The 21176-nt window shown below is 43.1% G+C and overlaps 2 protein-coding genes and 2 long non-coding RNA genes across 4 annotated transcripts in view; 1 reads left to right on the top strand and 3 right to left on the bottom strand.

Moving 5' to 3' along the window:
- The window catches only part of LOC142884180 (uncharacterized), a 145566-nt gene extending 143300 nt beyond the window's left edge, over positions 1–2266 (bottom strand). The window contains exons 1-2 of the long non-coding RNA XR_012926127.1: positions 2212–2266; positions 1100–1160 (exon numbers count right to left, since the gene is read on the bottom strand). This is a non-coding gene — a long non-coding RNA (uncharacterized LOC142884180). The remainder of the gene's footprint in view (positions 1–1099; positions 1161–2211) is intronic.
- LOC142884181 (uncharacterized) lies at positions 1689–8387 on the top strand. Its single transcript, XR_012926128.1, has 3 exons — positions 1689–1776; positions 1912–1981; positions 8047–8387. It is a non-coding gene; the product is annotated as an uncharacterized LOC142884181 (long non-coding RNA).
- Positions 2731–4195, bottom strand: LOC142884243 (mucosal pentraxin-like). Its single transcript, XM_076019757.1, has 4 exons — positions 3874–4195; positions 3569–3671; positions 3173–3461; positions 2731–3087 (listed from the first exon to the last, which is right to left on the bottom strand). Exons 1-4 carry the CDS (start codon positions 3929–3931, stop codon positions 2872–2874), a joined length of 666 nt encoding a protein of 221 aa, XP_075875872.1. The 5' UTR covers positions 3932–4195; the 3' UTR covers positions 2731–2871.
- Positions 8388–13156: 4769 nt separating the features above from the next.
- The window catches only part of col15a1b (collagen, type XV, alpha 1b), a 30759-nt gene continuing 22739 nt past the window's right edge, over positions 13157–21176 (bottom strand). The window contains exons 36-44 of the mRNA XM_076022016.1: positions 20968–21066; positions 20738–20882; positions 20530–20594; positions 19705–19836; positions 18787–18879; positions 18624–18698; positions 17301–17498; positions 17073–17188; positions 13157–15533 (exon numbers count right to left, since the gene is read on the bottom strand). Of these exons, the coding sequence (XP_075878131.1) occupies positions 15311–15533; positions 17073–17188; positions 17301–17498; positions 18624–18698; positions 18787–18879; positions 19705–19836; positions 20530–20594; positions 20738–20882; positions 20968–21066 (1146 nt within the window). The 3' untranslated portion in view covers positions 13157–15310. The remainder of the gene's footprint in view (positions 15534–17072; positions 17189–17300; positions 17499–18623; positions 18699–18786; positions 18880–19704; positions 19837–20529; positions 20595–20737; positions 20883–20967; positions 21067–21176) is intronic.

Below are 21176 nucleotides of genomic sequence, written 5' to 3'. Positions count from 1 at the left end.
CTGACCACTTTCTTCCATGGTACAAAAAAAGAACCGTGCTTTCCGTAACAAAATCATCTTCCTGCATGACAATTCACAATCTCATGCTGCAAGGAATACCTCTGCATCACTGGCTGCCATGGGCATAAAAGAAGACAAACTCATGATGTGTACCCCATCCTCCCCCGACCTCAACCCTACTGAGAACCTTTGGAGCATCCTCAAGCAAAAGCTCTATGAGGGTGGGAGGCAGTTCACATCCAAACAGCAGATCTGGGAGGCTATTCTGACATCCTGCAAAGAAATTCAAGCAGAAACTCTCCACAAACTCACAAATTCAATGGATGCAAGAATTGTGAAGCTACATCAAATAAGGGGCCCTATGCGCTAAAATGTAACTTGACCTGTTAAGATGTTTGATTGAAATAGATTTTGAATTTCTGTAAATATGGCCTGCTGTTGCTTCTAATTTAACAAATGACCATTTTTAGTTCTTTACAACAATAACATGGCTTGAAACTCTGTTATGCATAATAATTTGGAGCAGTGCATTTTAAGGCATTTTAAGTTTTGATTTTTGAAAAAAAAATACTGTTATCATTGGGAGGTTCGTTCACTGACATTCGAATTGTACTCTAAAGGTTGCTGACTTGAAAATGAATTGAATTATGATGACTGTCATTTATATTGACTATTTAGCAAAATTAAAGAAAAATATAATTTGCATAATAATTTGGAACGCAGTGTAGGCACAGATAACAGGGGGGGTCGGCGAGGCTTCGGACGTCATCATTTTTGGCTCCTCCCCTACTCGCCTCCATACGCGCTTCGCGCAAACACCCCCATCATTACTCGACACACGCTTCGAAGCCTCAGCACGTCTCGTAACATCATTACTGTCTAGGTTGGGGCAGTTGGACACTGTTGCTGAGTTTAACATTTAACCTTTTTATTATAGGCAACCAAGAAATATTGCTAGTGCAAGAACATTTATGAAAAAAAGAAAAAACAAAATAGAGCTATTCAAATATTAATAAGATAATAAAAAGAAATTCAAGCTGCAAGCAGCGTTTGCGGGACTGAGCCGCTGTGGCCGACGCAACCCCCGATGACCCCCGACCTCTGGCGACGCCTGCAATTGACCCCCGTCCTCTGCCGACGCCCGGCGACATCTGCTGACTCTGAAAGAAGTCTATACAAATGATGCAGATTTTTCACCTCCAGTTTTTTTTTTTGTTTGTTTGTTTTTTGGATGAGGCTGTCAAATGTAAATTATAGGCCTTGATGACGTCTGTAGGACTTCCTTAAATGAAACTGCAGCTATTTATGTGTGTGTTGACAAAGAGGGAGAAGAGGTCTAATTAATCATCACTAACCTGTGTATGCAAATGATGCATATTTTTGACCTGCATTTTTTTTTAAGTGGCTATCAAATGTAAAATATAGGCCTTGATGAGACAAACGTGGATGTTTGAATGACGTCTATAACACTTTTGTAAAGGAAACTGCAGTCACTCTGGATGATTTCAAACAAGTGAAAATAGCTAACTTCCGGTTTGTCAGGGGTCAGAGTGTCAGAGTGTCAGAATGCAGGTCTGTATGTAACTAATGCGTGGGTTTTCGTCCATGTCATTTCAATCTTCCTAGAGGGTGCTAGAGGCATTTTAATTTTTGGTCAATTTTCAATGTGCGTCGACTTTCACATTTCACATTTCTTTTGATGATTCTTTGGAATGAAGGTCCAGTCTATGTCATACTGAATTTTCAAGCCCGTCGGACTTGCGCTTTCTGAGCCTTGTATTTTCACTCTGTTCCAAAGAAGTGACAAGAGCTCACTTCCGGTTTGTCTGGGGTCAAAGGTCAGCAAATAGGTCTGGATTGCCCGCACACGTGGGTGTTGGCCCGATTTCTCTACGACCTTCCTTGAAGAAGTTAGTTTTTAATGTGAAATCAGAAAAGTGGAAATAACTCACTTCCTGTTTGTCGGGCGACAAAAGTTAGAGTGTACGAAATGTCGGGCTTGAAGTAAATATTTTTTCAATCTTCCTAGTGGAAGCTAGGGCCATTTCAAATTTTTGGACGCCTTTAGGGGGAGAGTGGAATTTTGCCTTTTTCTCTTCATTTTATGAAATTTTCACCAGTCGCCTTGCGAAGACCTGCTCTGATGAGAGCAGGCCTTCACTGAGGCTCAGTCCCGAATAATAAACAGAGCAAAAACAATCGAGTCTTCGCCTTGCGAAGACCTGCTCTGATGAGAGCAGGCCTTCGCTGAGGCTCAGTCCCGAATAATAATGATTGTAGTGACTCGGGTTTACCAAATAAACCTAAGTCACTGAGGCACTGTTACCGGGAACTCTAGTTGATGCGTTGTCTGTGGCGGCTCCTTAAAAAGATTCCAAACGTCCACACGTCCGTGCATTTTAATATATTTATTGTACACTCTTAATCCACTGCCCGTTGCCCCTTCCACATAGTTCCCACACACACTTATGAACTAATAACAGGGTGTAAATCAACAGAAAACGGGCTCAAAGTCTGCTTCTCCCGGTAATCGGCACACCTGTAATCTGATAACCTGTCAGGTTAAATAGAGTTCACCTGGCTTGACACAAGCGCCATCTACTGTCACAGTTGCAGAATGACACACATATACACACAGAAATGGCTCTAATCTCAATGATGATGATGATAATAATAATCATGAAGAAGAAGAACAATTGAAGCTAAACCATTTGACAGTTTTATTGATTTTCATTGTTTTTGATTAGTTTATGTTTTGTCTGCTGTAGTTCTGCTTCCAGAGAGGACTCCATATGTGCACCACCATAAAAAAAAGTATACATTACAATTGCTCTCATTACATTAAAATTTTACATTTTGGAGAACAAATCTTCAGAGGGGGCACTGGCTTTCCTCCACAAGAGCTCGTCCAGTGACCCGGAACTCCAGATCTCTCCAGTTGAGCACATTCCCAGAGCTGAAGTACTTATTTTCCATGTAGTTCATGATCTCCTGGCGTGGAATGGTTTCATTCCACATGTGCACATCAGACAACATCCCGACGAAAGACTGTTTTGCATCAAACGTCCCACCGTACGAGTCCTGTTCCTGAAGATGGGACAGTTCAACATTTTGATGAAGCTGAGTTGAGTGTGCACAAGAATTACAAGTGTGTGAGTGTGCAGCACTGTACCTGTCCTAAAATGATGATGATGGTGCCAGTGATGTGTCCAGAGCTGATGTACTTCCTAACGCTGTGTTTTCCATTCAGCCACAGCTGTCCCACTCCAGACACAGCGTCCCATGTGAAGCAAATTGAATGCCATGTGTTCACATTGAGGTCCAGCCCTGCAAACGTGATCACAGAATTTCTGACATAGATGTTGAATCCGTTTGCTGTCCTAAACAGAGTCAAGCCATTGTCATGGCTTGGTGTAGCCAATGAGAAGAGGGAGTATTCTCTAGTCAAGTCTGTGAAGGACCTGCAGCGATGGCAAAGACACAGTCATGAATCATGAGATGTATCATAGCTCAAGTAGATCATCCATTTATGTGTACATGTGTATTGTTATTGATGTGTCACTGCTACCTGAGACAGACAGTGACAGCACCAAAATCCTGTTTTTCTGTAGTCAGAGTCACACGATCAGTGTTAGTCTCTTGCGGGAAAGTGAACATTTTATGTCGAAGATCTGAAAAAAAACAAAAACAAAAAAACAGAAATTAATCCAAGTAGATCAGCACAAAGTACAATCATGAAGGCCTTACTTCAACACAAGAGAATGAGTTTTTCCATGATTAATATTTTTTTCTGTGACACTTAAACTCATTTGAATTTATGGCACTCAAAATGTTTTAAAAAATACATCTTCTCTTAATAAGATGTTATTTTACCTTGAGGACTGGCTGCACATACTGACAGCAGAGTCAGAAATAGGAAGAGCAACTCCATCTAATGTAAACAACATAGCAACAAACATCACAGAATGAAAACATCTCCATCTGTTTTGACAAACATGGTCTTCTGTTGTTCTTCTACAATGACACAGATGATCAGTTGAAAAATGTCTTTAAAAAACACAATCAAAGCACAATTATCCCTAATTTCTCAATTCTGCAAAACATCTCATGCTCTTTCTTTTCTTACTTTTCGTCTTGAACCTTTTAACAACCCCACGTTTCAACAGCAGTTTTATATCCTCTGCCTCGCTCCTCTTGGAAATTATTTATCTGTTTTTACAGCCTCAGCTTCCCGTAATCTGGAAGTTACTTTTATTTTTTCAATTCCCTTTATAATAATGTACTTAACATTAATCAACACGTATTTGCAAATAGACAGCAACATAAACCTCTAATAATAGTACTGTACAAGTGCTGTAATGTTTTCAGCTTCTACCTCTTTTCATTAACTCCTCATTTTTGGTGACTTCTGTCATTGTATAGCCTACATGAACAGACACAAAATGTTTGTTATCTATTTCATTGCTGTGATTTATTTAGAAATAAAAAGTCATTAACTTTTTATGGTATTATATGGTATATAAAAAGTTGTTGATGGTTTGGGGTGATGCCTTTCTGGACTCACGTGCACGTGCAATAACCACGTGCAGAGGTATTTATTCACAAAGTTATTTATTCACAAAGTTATTTATTCAACAAGTTATTTATTCACAAAGTTATTTATTCACAAAGTTATTTATTCAACAAGTTATTTATTCACAAAGTTATTTATTCACAAAGTTATTTATTCAACAAGTTATTTATTTTCAAGTCAGCAATCAAAGCAACATGCCATGTAGTGACATATTTGAGTTACTACATTTAAAAAGCAATGCGTTTGAGTACTAGTGACTTCCAAAAGTTACTGCATAACTGCAAGATGTTACTTTGTAACGTGTCAGTCCCAATATTGACAACCTGAGTTTTTTTCTTATAGCGTTATACTATACCCACTTGTTTGCACCAATTCCAGTGCTGTATATGAGAGGTTTTATCCAATCATATTTCAGTTATCTTGTGTTGTCCGGTTCTGTGAATTCTGTCTGAGGCCTTCAGGATCAACTGAGCGGACTCTGTTGGGCTGTGAGTGAACGGACATTGTCGTCTGCGAAAGCCAATCATATCTCGAGTCAGTGAAAACCAAGGCCCAAGACGGTCTTGTGCTGAACTTGACATGTACGCATCCTGTGATTGGATAAGCACTTGCAAGAGCCTGAAAAGAGGCACTTTGCAACATATTTGAACTAAAACCAGAGCTCATTTAGCCACTGACAGCTATTGTTGTATTTTTTTAACCCACTCTAGATGAAGGAAAAAAAGAGATAGATTTGGTTGCAGATATAGTTGCCGCGCCATTTTCAAGATGGATGTTTCGTGAAAAGTTAAAGTCCCAGTGATTGTCACATTCCGAAGGATGCGAAATTTGTCCTCCGCATTTGACTCACCATCCCCTAAGGGAGCAGTGGGCAGCAGCGGTACTGCACCTTGGAATCATTGGCTGATCCAACCCCCCAAGTCTAACCCCGAGTACTGAGGGCCAAGCAGGGAGGCAATGGGGACCATTTTTACAGTCTTTGGTCTGACCCAGCTGGGGATCGAACCCACAACCTACCAGTCTCAGGGCGGACACTCTACCACGAGATCACTGAGCTCGATCTTGTGTGAAAAGATGGACCGACCCCAAGAACCGTAGTGCCAAACAGGTTCAATTGTTTTGAAGTTGCATATTCACAAAAACAAATACAAAGAATCTGTTTACTTTCAATTTAAATAAACAGTTTATTTTCGTTTTGTTGGTGTCATACGAAATGGCGAGTGTGTGTTTATTTGGACAAAAACTTGTGGTAGATTTTGTTGACTGATCTTTTAAAATCACTTTTTGAGTTTTGACAGTATATGTGATTTTAGTTTCCTACACTTAATTAAAATTAAGCTCAACCAGCCTATATTAAGGTGATGTAATGTGTAAGAGTAATTCTGAATGGCTTCTCGAGCCTTGGTGTTATGTTGACAATATTATGAGGTGAATTAATTCAGGTAGGACTAAGTATGATGTCACTGACGGCAAAGGCCTGTTAGTCTACTATTCATAATCTTGTACAATGTAACCAAGGCTGCGTTTAGACTGCAGTCGAATCTGATTCCAATCAGATTCCTTCCCAAATTCGATCTTTAGGGCTGACTGTCCGCTGTGTTTTTAGCAAGTGTCCAAATGGGATGTGGTTCAGACTGGGCCACATGATTGAGCCATCTGTGGGAGTGGAGGCGTTGTCCGGCGTAGCGTGTGGTGTGTGACGTCACATCATTGCGACAGCGGCACTTGTTGCTTGGCTTGAATGGAGCTACAGTATCCTGCTGGTCTCTACTGCTTCTGTCTGCTCCATGACGTTACAGCTCCGCACCTCCAATGGCGCCCTTTGGTGGTGCTCTCTGCTCTGGCGCATTGGTTCTTGCGTGGCGTAGAGTCAAGTGTGTTCAGACTACGAAAGAGCCATCCGGTTTCATTCTGGATCGGCTAAAAATCGGATTTTGCCTGCCACTCTGAACACGGTGTGATCAGTCTAAAAATGCCTTTAAAAATAAACAAGTAAAAATGTTATTAATTCCACAATTCTGCAAAACATAAAATAAATTTTCTGATCTAGCGTCTTGAACCTTTGACTCCAAATTTTAACTGCAGTTGTTATCTTATGCCTCCTCCCTTTTGGCAATTATTCACCTGTTTTTACAGTCTCAGGTTCCTGTTATCTCAATTTAATTTCATGTTTTAAATTTTTCCTTTTAATAACTTACTTAACATTAATAAACACATATTTGCAAATGCAGTCATAAAAATCCCAAAATAACAGCAAACTAAACCCCTAATACTGCTACGATACAACTACTGTGCTCTTGTTAATTTTCAACTTTAACCTTTTTTTCATAATGCAGCAGTTAGACTTTTAATGACTGCTTGCCATTTTATAGCCTTAATGAACAGACATAAAATGTTTTCTATCAATTATTATTAATATTATTATAATTATTATTGATAAATGTTATTGTATTTTTGAGGGTAGTTGATGGTTGAAGGTGTTAAGTGTCAGAACTCAGATCAGAAACCATGGCAGATTGTGCAGAGAAAGGTTTAAATTTGCATTATTGCATTATCTGCTATTTATTTTCTTATATGAATTATGACAATGTGTTGATTATTGGACGGCTCTGGTGCACAGAAGCCTTTCTCTATGCCCTTGTACTGTTTTTGTGAACATGCCCGGATGCTACATAGAGGTATCAAGCAACTTGTGGACAATGGCTGCACTTTCCTAAAGGAAAGTGCAGCCATTTATGTGTGTGTTGAAAAAGAGGGAGAGAAAGAGAAAGGCGTCAGGGCTCCCAACTAGCAAGAGCAGACCTTTTGCTTTTGCAACCTTGGAAACATAAGCATAGAACTCGGCCACTTCGGCGTCTACATGAAGATATCCAATATCTTCATGTAGACGCCGAAGTGGCCGTAGTGGTACCATCTTTTAGCTAAGGGCTTCAGCAATCTAGTGATGTATAGTTCACTGGGGTGTGAATAACGGTGTAGGCGTGGCCAGTGAAAGAACGGACTGCAGCAACAGCAGAGGTTAACGTTTGCTACGCTTTTGCAACCTTGGAAAGAAATGCTAAGAACTCGGCCATTCTGCGTCTAAATGAAAGGTATTGGTATCATCTTTTAACTCAGGGCTTCAGCAATCTAACAATGTTTAGTTTTCATAGTTTTCCGGGGTGTGAATAACGGTGTAGGCGTGGTCAGTGAAAAGACGGACAGTATTTTTTTTGATTTGGGCTATTTCAAACAACTTGAAATATCTCACTTCCTGTTTGTCGCATCAAAAGAAATTAGAGTGTACTCGATGTAGAGCTTGATGAGACGAACGTGTGGGTTTTTGCTGCATGAATTTTTGAAGTTCCTAGAGGGCGCTACGTGCATTTTTAGTTTTCTGGTGATTTTTTTTTTTAGAAGAAGTTTGTTTTTAACGTGAAAACAATAAAGTGGAAATTACTCATTCCCTGTTTGTCAGGCAAAAAAAGTTAGAGTGTACGAAATGTCTGGCTTGAAGAGACGAACAGGTGGATTTTTTCCGCATATTTTTTCAACCTTCCTAGTGGAAGCTAGGGCCATTTGTAATTCTTGGACTTCTGTAGTTGGACGCCTCTACGGGGCGCTAGAAGTGGAATTTTGCCTTTTCCTCTTCATTTTCTTTCATTGTGTACCAGTTTCTACCTCTGTGCCGAATTTGGTGACTTTTGGAGCATGTTTTGTAAATAATAATAATAAACATTACAAATACAATCAAGTCTTCGCCTTGCGAAGACCTGCTCTGATGAGAGCAGGCCTTCGCTGAGGCTCAGTCCCGAATAAACATTACAAAAACAATCGAGTCTTCGCCTTGCGAGGACCTGCTCTGATGAGAGCAGGCCTTCGCTGAGGCTCAGTCCCGAATAATAAAGTTCAAAAGAAAGTGTCAAATTCTCCTATGTCAGGAGATAAAGAATGTTGTTTGTGTGCTGTGTGAAAAGTCAGTCTGTTGTCAGTCAGTTCAATGTCTGTCGCTTCCAGTTTGTCTGTCTGTTCTGCTATATCTATTTATTTTACTACCCGGCTAGATTTTTGTGATGAACGTTCTTATCTGTCATTGTGGAATGAGGAGGTGTAGAGGCTCCTCGGAGTTGATCCCATTCTCCTTTGGATGTCACGTCGCTCGCTTGGCTCGCCACTCAACCGCGGAAGGTTCAGAATCACGCTGCTCAATCTTTAGTCCAGCCAAAGAGTGAAACCAATCTATACATGGTGCACAACACATTCAATTACTAATTACTCACATTCATCATGACACTACTGAACTAATGAAAATTATATTAGGTATTTTGGGTAATATATTGTGGCGGCTGTGGAGAGCAGGATGCTCCCCTCAAGCCACAAAAGATTATGGGGTAATTATGTTGGGGAGTTGCGGTAATGATTGTGGTTAAACTGCAAGTGTGCGAGTGTTTGTGAGTGTGTTTGTGCATGGTTAATGTTCTGTTGGTGTTGCACGTCATGCTTTGTTCGTCTCGGTTTGAACCATGAGTGAAAGTGTATTCGGTTTAAGTTAGCCCCCGGCTGTCGCCATGTTGGGCCGTGTTCCAACGAGTCAAGTCGCACAATAAACGGTGACGTAAATTTGACACACCAAAAGCAAATCGGCGCTTGAGTGGTTCATTCGTGAATTCGCCACATTGGTGTCAGAAGTGGGATCTCGTCCACAACTCGAAGTGAGACGATGGAACATCAAGTAGAAGAGTTGGAGCGAGCTATCTACGAAAGCACACAGCATCTGAATGCGATGACTGCTGCATTCGCCGCCTGCTCCGTCGAAGAAGAGCCGCATCGTCTTCCGGAAGCAACCGGATCATCGCGACGATACCGCCCCTGGTGGAGAGGCGAGCGAATCTCCAGCCCGATTGACCAGATGGGGTCCAGCACGCCACGTTCGCGTCGCCCTCTAGCGGCAAGTTGTACGACCTGCCTTCACGACTATCCTGAGGCTGCCAGTGCATTGCGGTCGCCTCACCCTCTGGAGACGAGGACGGCAAGTTCTCCGGGCATCACAACTCTGCAGCCCGGGCTATCTCCTTCGGCTGGAGCTTCCCTGCTGCCTCAAGCTGCTACCCCCAATGAACAGAGCACTCCAGCAGTTCCCAGAACTGCAGCAAAGCTGCCCAAATTTGATGGACTGACACCGCTGGAACCTTGCCTGTCACAAGTCCAACTGGCGGCAAGTCACAGCAGTTGGAGCAGTGCAGAGGCAGCTACCCACCTAGCCCTTGTCCTGGAAGGCACAGCGCTACAGGTGCTCCTCGATGTATCATGAACAACGGGACCTGGGGGCCTTGACATCAGCGATGCAGAGACGGTTTGGCCAGCGACTGTTCGATGACCAGAGCAGGGAGCAGCTTGTAGACCGTAACCGCCGAGATGGAGAGAACCTTGGCAAACCAGAGGGCCTGCGCCAACACGTCCGTCTTGCCATGCCACGATCCCTGGATGAAGCTCTTCGTGAAGCGGAATGAGTGGAGGCGGTGTTGTCGATTAAGCCCCCTCACTTGAGAACCCCGACACCTCGACCACATGTCAGGATGGCTGCCTGCGAGGAGGAAGAGGAGGAAGCTGGGGAGTCTTACCATGTCCAACAAACCCAACAGTGGGTTCCCTCCCCCAGGCGGCGACAGCTGCATCCATCTGAACGCTGCCACCGGTGTCAGGAGCCAGGGCACCTTGCGCGAGACTGTCCAGCCCCAGCGCCAAGATGGCCGAATGGTGGTCCAGCAGGAGGGTCGCTGTCCCAGTCTCCAGCTCCCGCTCAGGGTCGATGTACACTCCTGGGGCGGCTAGGTCACACTAAAGGTCTGTACCTTGACTGTCAGATCAACAACCAATGGTGTCCTCCCGGACACCATCGGCCCTCTCAGGGCGGCGTGGACCCCAACTGATACACAGCTCATGACCGTGACTGGAGAAAAGGCCGCCATGAAAGGAAAAAGGTGCCTGAGGGTGGCGGCTGGAGACCAGAGACGGGAGCATGAGTTTTGGCTTGCGGATACATATGATCCCTGCATCATCGGCCAGGACCTACTTACCTGCTGGGGGGCTGTTGTGGACACAGAGAAGGCCACCATCACCATCGGAGCGGAGACCATAATCAACAGCAAGGCCAACGGCTTAAGGACCTCCTCGATGAAAACACAGACCTATTCACCACCAGAGATGAAGACTGTGGGCGAACTGCTTTGGTCCAACACTCAATCGACACCGACTCTGCCCAGCCCATCCGCCTCCGCCCCCATCGCCTTAGTCTCAACAAACGACAAGTGGTGGATGAGATGGTACAGGAGATGCTAGCAGCTGGAGTGATTGAGCCCTCTACTAGTCCGTGGGCGGCCCCGGAGGTGCTGGTGACAAGGAAGAATGGCAGGTGGCGGTTCTGTGCGGACTATCGACGCCTCAACGCGGTCACTCAAAAGGATTCCTACCCGCTTCCTCGAATTGATGATGCCCTTGACCATCTCGTCGGATCCAGCTGGTTCAGTTCCTTAGACCTGCGCAGTGGCTACTGGCAGGTAGAACTGGACCCAGAGGCCAGGCCGAAGACTGCCTTTACTACCGGACAGGGACTGTGGCAGTTCCGTGTCATGCCGTTCGGCCTCTGCAATGCACCAGCAACGTTTGAGCGGCTGATGGAGAGGGTGCTGGCTGATGTGCCCAAAAGCCGCTGTGTCGTGTACCTTGATGATCTGCTGGTGCCCGCAACCAACTTCGACAGGGCCCTGTTCAACCTGCGAGAGGTGTTTGCCAACATCAGACAGGCTGGACTGCGTCTGAATCCTGCGAAGTGCCAACTACTAGCAAGAGAAACTGAGTTCCTGGGCCATATCGTCAGCGGCCAAGGCATCTCTACGAATCCAGCCAAGGTGTCGGCTGTCCAAGATTGGCCAGTCCCAACCACTGTCAACGAGTTGGGCAGTTTCCTGGGCCTGGCGTCATACTACCGCCGTTTCGTCAAGAGCTTCGCAACGATTGCCAGCCCACTCCACTGGTTGACCGACCAGGGCCGCTAGTTCGAGTGGGACCACACTTGCACCACGGCTTTCAATCAACTTAAGAAGGAGGAGGAGGAGGAGAGGGCAGCGAGAGGGCTGTGGCCTACTTCAGCCGTGCCCTGAGTCGAACAGAGAGGAACTATTGTGTGACCCGGCGGGAGCTGTTGGCGGTTGTCCTGGCGCTCCGTCACTTTTGGCCCTACCTGCATGGCAACCGGTTCCTTCTGCGCACCGACCACGCTTCACTCACCTGGCTCCTGAACTTCAAGCAGCCGGAGGGCCAGGTTGCCCGCTGGCTGGAAGCTCTGCAGGAGTTTGACTTCGAAATCCAACACAGAGCAGGCAAGCACCATGGCAATGCTGAGGCCCTCTCACGTCGTCCATGTGCTCTGGAGGAGTGCCGACACTGCAGGAGGCAAGAGGAGCGCGACTATGCAGGGTTGGCTTCTGCTGTCAGTTGAGCAACTGAAGCAGCAGCAGGAAGCGGAACTCCACAGCAACCAGGGGCGGAACTTCGAGTCCCAGGTCTTTGGTGAGGTCTGTCGACGACTGGGGGTGAACAAGACTAGGACAACGCCTCTACATCCCCAGAGCGACAGTCTGGTGGAGCAGTTCAACTGTACGCTTGCCACCCAGCTAGTCATCCTCACCAGCCGACACCAGCGGGACTGGGATCGGCACTTACCCCATGTCTTGTGATCCTACCGCACTGCTGTTCAGGAATCGAGCCAGTGCATGCCTGCCGCCCTCATGTTTGGCCGGGAGCAGCGGACACCTGTAGATTTGGTGTTTGGTGCTCCTCCCGAGCCCGACATCGCTGGAGGCAGAGAGCTGGACTACTTCCGGCGGCTGAGGGACCGCCTGCAAGTGGTCCATGACTATGCCCGAGAGGTGCAGTCCAACGCCGGGATGCGGCAGAAGCGGGCATGCAACACTCGGTGCCGGGGCCAGACCTTCAAGCCAGGGGACAAGGTGTGGGTGTTCAGCCCCATCCGCAAGAAGGGGCTTTCCCCTAAGCTCCAGAGCCACTGGCAGGGACCTGGTGAAGTCATGGGCCGCCTCTCTGAGGTGGTTTATAGAGTCCGTATGCCGGGGGTGGGGGGGTCGGGGGAGGGGTCACTTTGAGGACTTTGTTTCGACTTTTCATGTTTGAACTCCTGCGGGGGGCCTTTTGAACACGATGGTCAGAAGGGCCGAATAACGCTACACGCATTAGGTTTCATTTAAAACGGCTAACTCGCACTTGATTGTCGACATTTTCCTTTACTTTTACCTCACAGTTGTAATGCTTATGTATTTTCCTTGTTTTGACCTAACTCCTTATAGCCTGACTGTCTCTTCTATCACAATGGACCACATTGAGATAAATGTGGCAAAGCCAAAGTTTACAGTCATTTTTAACATAGAATTGATCCATGTATCTTAGTGAATATATGGAAAATGGTGAATATATGTAAATAATAGCAAATATGCAAATATGCAATGATGAGTGGAGGTGGAGGATAAAAAACACGGTGCCACGAGATAAAACATCCTTTCATCCAAATGAGCCAGTTAAAGAAGAGAAAAACACAAAATAAGAATTTTATTAAGAAAGGACTGCATGGTCACTCAGTACAAACATTCCGGTTTTCTTAAAAACTCAAGTTTGTTTTTTTGTTTTTTAATACAGTAACACAAGACAGTAGGGAAGTATACTTCCAGTGTGAAGTATTCAAAACATATTCTATTATGTTGAAGGTTAAACCGCTTTTCAGTCAATACTTGCAAGAGAAAATGTTATTTAACTGTGCCATGTACAAATCTGGTTGAAAACATTTGGCAAATAAAAAATATATGCACATTTTTACTGTATCGCAACCTGAAAGTGAATTCTATTTTTTCCACACTGTGTCCAGCTACTACATAAATTAATGAATAACACATTGATTTCAAGTGTAATACTAACGCTAAAGCACTGAAAAATACAATATCATCTGATTTAAACCAGCAGTCTTTAGCATTTGGGTTATTAGGTGACAATTAACAGGTTACACAAGTTAATAAATGACAAAGAAGGTGAAGAATGCTTGTTCCAAGAAACATTTTTTGACCTGAGCACAACTAAGATGTTTTTAACATCTGTGAAAACAAAATGCAGGGCGGCTATACAACGTGCTGTGATCGGTTGACAGGTTTAGGAGGCCCTTTGTTTACCCCTCATCTGTATGTCACATGTGACAGAAAGAAAGGATCACTACATGTAGACAACGAAACATCTGGCAGGAGAGAAACGTAATTATGCGAGCGTTATTTGCAAAAGTACCACCGTTCACTAAAAATACGGTTGGTGGGCCTGATTTTCTAACAACCTCAACTTTCAACAAATCTCACAGAAGAAGACCTGCAGACAAAAATTACGTTTTTCATACAACCGAAAAGATCCATAATTGTACCTGGTCAACAGAGCGGCTCTCAAATATCTGTAGTATTGTACTTTTGCTATTTTCTTTCCTCTGAAAGTGTTCAACTTAGACTTGAGGAAGTTGTGACAACTTTCATTTTCATAATGATTCTAAAGTAGAAGTAATTACCCCCTTTTTTGGCCCACCCCATCAGTTATTGGTTTACCTGACTCTGTTCTTTGCAATTAATGGGGGGAAAAAGTAATATAAAATAAGTTGCGTAGACATTCCTTTTGTTTTATGTTTTTTGTTTGTTTGTCTGTTTTGTTAATGCTCCAAATTGGCACACGGAAGGGCAGGTCATCGTCAGGCCACATCCCCGTGGAGGGAAAACCTGGATGACTCTGGGTGATATTTGGTATGAGCAAAACTTAAATCGCATTAATCGCAAAGAAAAACATATTGTCCAGAGTTCCATAACTTAAAAAAAAAAAAATCTTTTGCAGCCACTATAGCCTACATGTGTCAAACTCATTATTTTATTATCACCAATCAGTGATTGTTAGCCTTAAAGTTATAAACTACATATGTAAATAGAAATGCTTAAAAATGAACTTTTCAGTATTGGGATCCTTAAGACTGATTAGAGAAAATTTGTTCCCATCTTATTCAGAGTAATATTCAGATCAATCAACAATAGTGGGAGTGCTTCTGAAGCAAAATTAGTCTATCAGGCCCAATGGCATTTTTTTTTTAGGCTGTTTTTTGTCATAGTGATCTAAACATCCACTCATTTCCATTTTGTAGCACTGAATTTGACCGTAAACATTCCTTTTGTCAGAATCTGTGAGTCTTCTCTTGTAATACTAGCCACACCTGTACAACACCCATACAAAATAATAACTGTAGTTAGTTTGGCTTGTCTTGACAGTAGGGAAACAGAGAGCAACCTTGGACTGCATGGAGAAGACAATGACACGTGTACCACTACTTCTATCTGCCTTTACCCTATCATTATATTCTGGCACATCCTTCGTCTTCTGAATCAATATAAATACCCTTGATTGAAACTGGGCCTTAATGCATTTGAACATTATAATGTATCGGAATACCTCAATCAGCAAGAAAAAAAATTCAGGCTTTGTGTGTTCATATGCAAGTACCCCACCGTCGGCTGAGTCCAATGTGTATTTGTTGTCGGAATGTGTGCATATGTGCCAAACATAAGTTTTGTCACTCTAAATCATATCTGTGCACTGTGAGCATGCCTGTGTGTGTGTGTGTTTCTTTTTTTTTTAATGTAAGACATTGTGTGTTTTCCTTTTGTTTGTTTGTCTTCAGGTCCTTCTCTGATGCGTGTTCCCCACGTACGTGTTCTCTATGCACAGCACAATGTAGTGGTTGGAGCAGGAGCGCGTGTGCTGGCCCAGCAGTCTTCCGGTCTGCAGCAGTGCAGCCTGGCCCGTCACGGCCATGTCGGCCGTGCGCCATGCCTCGCAGTAGTTAGTGGTCAGACGGATGCCCACGGCGTTGGAGCCGTGCCACACCAGCTTCTCCGGCCTGCAGGGACGTCAGAAACATAGTTATGTGAGCATTCACAGTCACACAGTAGGTTGAATCAAAATCTAGTCCGTCATTGTCGCCGGTCTGGTTTAATGTAACTCTGATGCCGATCAAGGTTTGCCTTAAAAAAAAAAAAAAGAGCTTTGCCAGGTTTCAAGCAAAGCAAAAGGCAGGAAGTATGGATGAGGTATCAAGGTTTTTTTCTCGCATGCCACTGCAGTTCACTGACTTAAGTGAAAGAGCGCTGCAATCTTAAATATATCCACTTGATGTGGATGTTTGTCCTTAAAAATCTCCAAATATTGCCACTTAACCTTTAACTGTATTAAAATAGATGAGTGAGGTTTTTTTAGTCATTTCATTGACTGTAAGGTATATAAAGATGGACGGAGTAATTGGGACGTCAACCATTGGTTTGCAAATACACATTTTGAAGCCTTGAGGTTGGTTACACAGTCAGTGGCAAACATGAGATATATTTTCAATATTTCTGTAACCGTTTTTTTGGGTTTTGTTTTGGATATATGTGGGTTTTTTTTTCAAAAGTTGAAGCTCTGTTGATCTTTTTTTATACAGTCAATGATTCAATGTCTGTCTTGTCTTTTCCTTCAGTAATTCTTGAGGCAGAGCCATCAAAGGCGAGGAGGAGAATATGTTATTCAAAAAGTTTGGGCAAAGTTGAACCAGCTGAACGTTGAAGCTCCATATTAATTAATTTCTGCTGTTATCCCTGTTTAAAATGTGTAAAAAATGTTAATTTTGTCACATTAATTTATTAATGTGTTAGTCAAAGTATCTTCCGTTGCACTGACAGGTAGCAGAGATCATTGGTATTATGTGTGGTTGTGAAAAGATTTTTCCACGCATGTCTCATGTCACTGACCAAAAAAGTTGTCTTGTTGCAAACTGCCTTGGGAAACGCTTTTCCCAGTTCATCATTAAGGTTAAGTGTGTAATATTTGGAGATTTTGTAGAAGAAACATCGCCATCAAGTGGTTACATTTTAGATTGCAACATCTTTCACTTTTCCTCCCTCTTCCAAGCTTGCCAGTAAACTACGGTAGCCTGCGCACCTCTTCTTAGTTGGTTTATTTGAAGATGCAAGTGTTCACCCTAAATACCAAACGCACTGTCAGGCAGCTGAACTGCCCACACAAGGCTTTACGAGGCCCTGCAAAATGGCAGCAAACTGGGAGCAAGATACTTGCTATTTGTATGATTCTTAAATGTATATGAAAATGGTTCTAAGGGTAGGAAAAACAAATGACTTTCATTGTACTTTTATGAATGTATTTACAGGCAGTGTATTAAGTTTTTACCAATACAAAAATCATAAATCAAGGCAAATATTACACACTGGACCTTTAAACCGTGCTGGTCTGGTTCTCTCCCTCGCCTCCCTGATGGGGGTTTGTTGGTTTAACATGCTTTTTTTCCCCCGTATTTTTATTTCGTAAGTTCAAGAATATATCAATTCAGCAAAACAAAGCTTTTCTTTTGCCTTTCAAATGCTTTGGCTCTGCTCCTGTTTCTCACCATGCCAAGTCAGTCAACACGTTGCGCCCATCGAAGGAGTAGATGGGCGTAGTTGGGTTGAACAGGCCTCCGTTTCCAGAAAAGATGGACATCCAGCTTTCAAACAACACCTCACCCTGACAGGAAAGGCAGACAAGAATAAGCACTGTAGCATCCCAATGTACTTGACAATGCCTTCTGGGAAGAACCTTTGATATTGAGAAACTCTATATGTCTGCTTCTTCTTACCCTGAGATTGACCACAGGCATATTGTTGCGGTCTGTTTTCCTCACGATAGTTGCCAGGTCCTGCAGGTGTGAGGACAGGAAGGCCCTGTAGGTTGATGTCAGGCCCATGGAGCGCGCTTGCTGGTAGCACTGGAAGTCTGCTCCCCGGATGCCACGCATGTCTCCTTTCAGTGGAGTATTCAGCGCCACAAGATGGAGCTAAGACAGAAGACATTCATAAGAACTAATCAAAAGAGCCAGTCAACAATTTCTTATTTCAGATTGCAGATAGACGGTGAGACTAGCTATGAATCTGAACTGTCAAATAAAAGTAGTTGAATTTAAGCAAATGGCAAAATTTAGCTTTAAAAGTACAAAAACATAGATCACAGCCAGACTACAGCTGAAAACACAATTGTTTGATAAGAGATGGTCATTACTAGTAAAGGCAATGCCAGGACTCTAGTAACCTCCAATTTTTTTGTTATTTATTTCATTTTATTTTTATGCTTTTTTTTCTTTTCTTTTTTTTGAACTGGTACCATTATTACTTTTTTCCTCTGTCTTCTTTAGTTTTGTGACAAGAATGATTATCTTTTTTTCTGTATGGCTGCTGTTTCCATTTAAAGGTGTTTCAGATTTTGTATCATTGTGTTACAAACAATAATGACAATTTGTATTATATTCTTTTGCATTTGAAAAGTATTCTGTTTTGTTGGAAATTTACAGAGACACAGTCAACAATTTGGAGAGGAAAGGACATTTCAAAGACTTAATTTTTATTTAATATACATCTCCTTTCTGTATGTTCAAGTTTGTATGTTTGTATGTGTATGTATTTGTCAAATAAAAAAAAATAAGTTAAAAAAAAAAGTACAAAAAGAAGTGCCACATTTCCATTTGGCTTCAGTAATTTGATGCAAACTAGTGAGACTGTGTAAAGCACTGTCACGTTACTGGACGGTGCCACGTATCTCCTGGAAGAAGCAGAGGTCAACAAAGCCAGCCGAAAAATATAGAGAGGGATTCAGGATATCCATCAGGAAAACTTTAGTCTCCTCATCTGTCCGCACAGATCTGATCATGTTTCCCCACTTGTTGTTGAATCAGCCATAAAGCAAAACAGCACAGGTCACATGGGCCATTCACTGAGCTGTTTTCACTGAGTTAACTCATCTAAGAAACCACCTCAAAGTAAAACTTTTATGAAATTGTACCAAATTAAAAAAGTCTGCCTGATGCAAATTTCTTTGTTACGTGCGTTAAAAATGTTTAATGGAAACTTAATAAATGCGTGAAACATGCATTCACAAATCTCTGTACTGTTGGGTGCTTTATGCTTACCCCAGGTATGGTATTGAAGGTCTGTGGGAGTACGTTGTAGCTCGGCTGGTATCCTCTCCCAGCTTCTTGAAGTTCCTGTTCATCAGAAACATGAATGAGTATGTTCAGCTCTACAAAAAACAAAATGAATATGAGAAGCCATACTGTGTCAAAGACTGTGCACCTGGCTGTGGGTCCTGTGAGGTCTGCCCCAATCTCCAGGTCTGCTCAGAGCCTGTGACGCTGCTGAGGGTCCATGAGTAATCAACTCTCCGAGCTAAAGGAGGGGATGCAGAGCAAGGGAAAGGAAACGTGGTTTCAAAAGAGGCCAAAATTGAATTCCCATATTTTGTGAATTATTAATTATTGGCTGTAAATTATTGGCCGTGGCTCAGGAGGTAGAACGTCTCATCCACGGATCAAACCATAGGTATATTTTTATTTTCCCACCTCCTCTATCCAAGTGTCATCAGAGGAGATACGTAATCAACATATGACATATTTTTTCATTTAAAGGCACAGATCCCTCTGTGCTCAATTAAGAACAGGTACCTCACCTCTGGCAGTAGAAGAGGGTCAATTTAAAGGTACACCTGAACATTTGTGTAGATTTGGTGATTTCCTGGTGGTTGAAGATGAATTTCTATTTGTTTTTCCTCTTCTTCGTATTGTGATTTAAGGAATTCTCCCTTTGAATAAATCCAGTTTAAAAAAATCCAAAAATATTGGGGAGATTTTAAGGTGAGACGCTGTGTTGGTTGTTGTGTTTTTTTGCTAAATTTATAGAACAAGCCAGCAAAATATTTTGTATGTCTGATGACAAACCATTTTTACTTGTATTTGTTCATAGGTTCTGTAATGTTTTGCTTTGTTCTCTAGTCACGTGGCTATCGTGGATGTAATTGTGGTAATATTATTTGACAAATGTATTGATCAGTGTCTGATAAAGCCAAGAGGGCTGGGAATCGATCCTGATGTTGAACACTTGAATAAATAGATCAATAAAAAAGTTCTCTTTAATGGGCAGGTAGTGTGAATGGGTGAATCTGACACAGACATTCTACTGTGAGGGTGTTTGCTGGCACACACAGTTTATTTTTACCTGGATCTTGCGCCAGCCGTTGCGAGCTCTGATGTACAGCTCTCCTCCCTTCTCAGAGACGTAGACTAGCGTTCCCTCTGCTGAGCGCTGAGTCTCTCTGCTCAGAGCGTGGACCGTCTTGTAGGTTGTCACCTTGAAACACACGGCACCATTTCAGGCTCTTCAAATCAACACCTCATTGATAATCAATACCTATTGTTGAAAAATCAACACCTTGCTAATAGTAGGTACCATCAGCCTTAGCCCCCACCCACGACTCCTGGTGGTTAAATACCTGGGACTCTCCAACCCCGTTTTAGAACTGAAGAAGCTTTCTGGTTGAGGGGTGAAATGTCTTCAAGATCACAAGAACAAATCCAGTTGCCCGAACTCAACCCTTGTACTTTAAAATGACCTGGATGACTGAGAACCTTCACAGACACGTCTTTACGCACATAAAAAAAATACATGGCCCTTCTTTGAGCACGTTTGGATTTTCTCATTTGATTCATTTCCTCTTCTGGTTTTGTGTCCTTTTCAATCCCACCTCCATGCCCCCAAAATTCTATCATCATTATTACACCTCCAAGTCTATAGTTCCAACATTGCCAGTAGACTCTTTTGGCTGTAGTTGAATTACCCATTGGAATTTGAAATATTTCACTGAACATTATTTGTACTTTTTTGTGTTTTGTATTGACTGTGCATGTTTTTTCCATTGTGTGTCTGATATTTGAGTTTAATTTTTTAGTTTGTGTTTGAGCAGTGCTCTAAGTGCAGTTTGGCCTGAAGTGTCTCCAGTAGTAGTGAGTTATAGACTGAGCTGCTCATGGACAAGTTGCTTACTGGGTTTGCATATCCTGGGGATCCTTGTGGTCCTGGGGGTCCCGGAGGTCCAGGAACATTGGCAGCTGATGACATCAGATCACAATATAAAAAAACAGAAAATACTTTGTGTTAAGATCCATCCCTTCTCTATCACTGCTTGAGTTATACAATCTGTCCATGAAACTGATATCGGATCTATGCCTCTTTTCCATTTTTACACACATACCTGATCCATATGCAGTTGGAGGTCCTGGTGGTCCAGCAGGTCCAGGGGGACCTCGAGAGCCAGGACGGCCAACCCCCGGGGGCCCAGGCTGGCCTGGTGAACCAACAGGTCCAAGAGGGCCCACGATGGACTCACCTTTAGGACCCTGCAGAATCATACAAACACAACTTCAGAACAGACTTTGGACATTTCTATTGTGTGGTGGCAAAAAAGGAAGCGTTTGAACTCACCACAAGTCCTGAGCGCCCAGGCAGTCCTGGAGGCCCAGTTGGTCCGCTGTCACCTTTCTCCCCCTTCTGACCTGGGAATCCCGGCTCACCTCGATCACCCTGACAAAAAGGTGGGAAGTAGTCAAAACAAACACAACACAGTTTAAAGGTCCACCCTCACTGAACCCTCAGTCTCACCATTTGTTCTGGAATCACGACAGAATCAAAAA

Source organism: Nelusetta ayraudi, unplaced genomic scaffold (assembly GCF_046127955.1).
Source record: "Nelusetta ayraudi isolate G7.1 ecotype Tasmania unplaced genomic scaffold, CSIRO-AGI_Nayr_v1 ptg000011l, whole genome shotgun sequence".
NCBI classification, from domain to species: Eukaryota; Metazoa; Chordata; class Actinopteri; order Tetraodontiformes; family Monacanthidae; genus Nelusetta; species Nelusetta ayraudi.
This window is presented reverse-complemented; position numbering and strand designations above follow the sequence as displayed.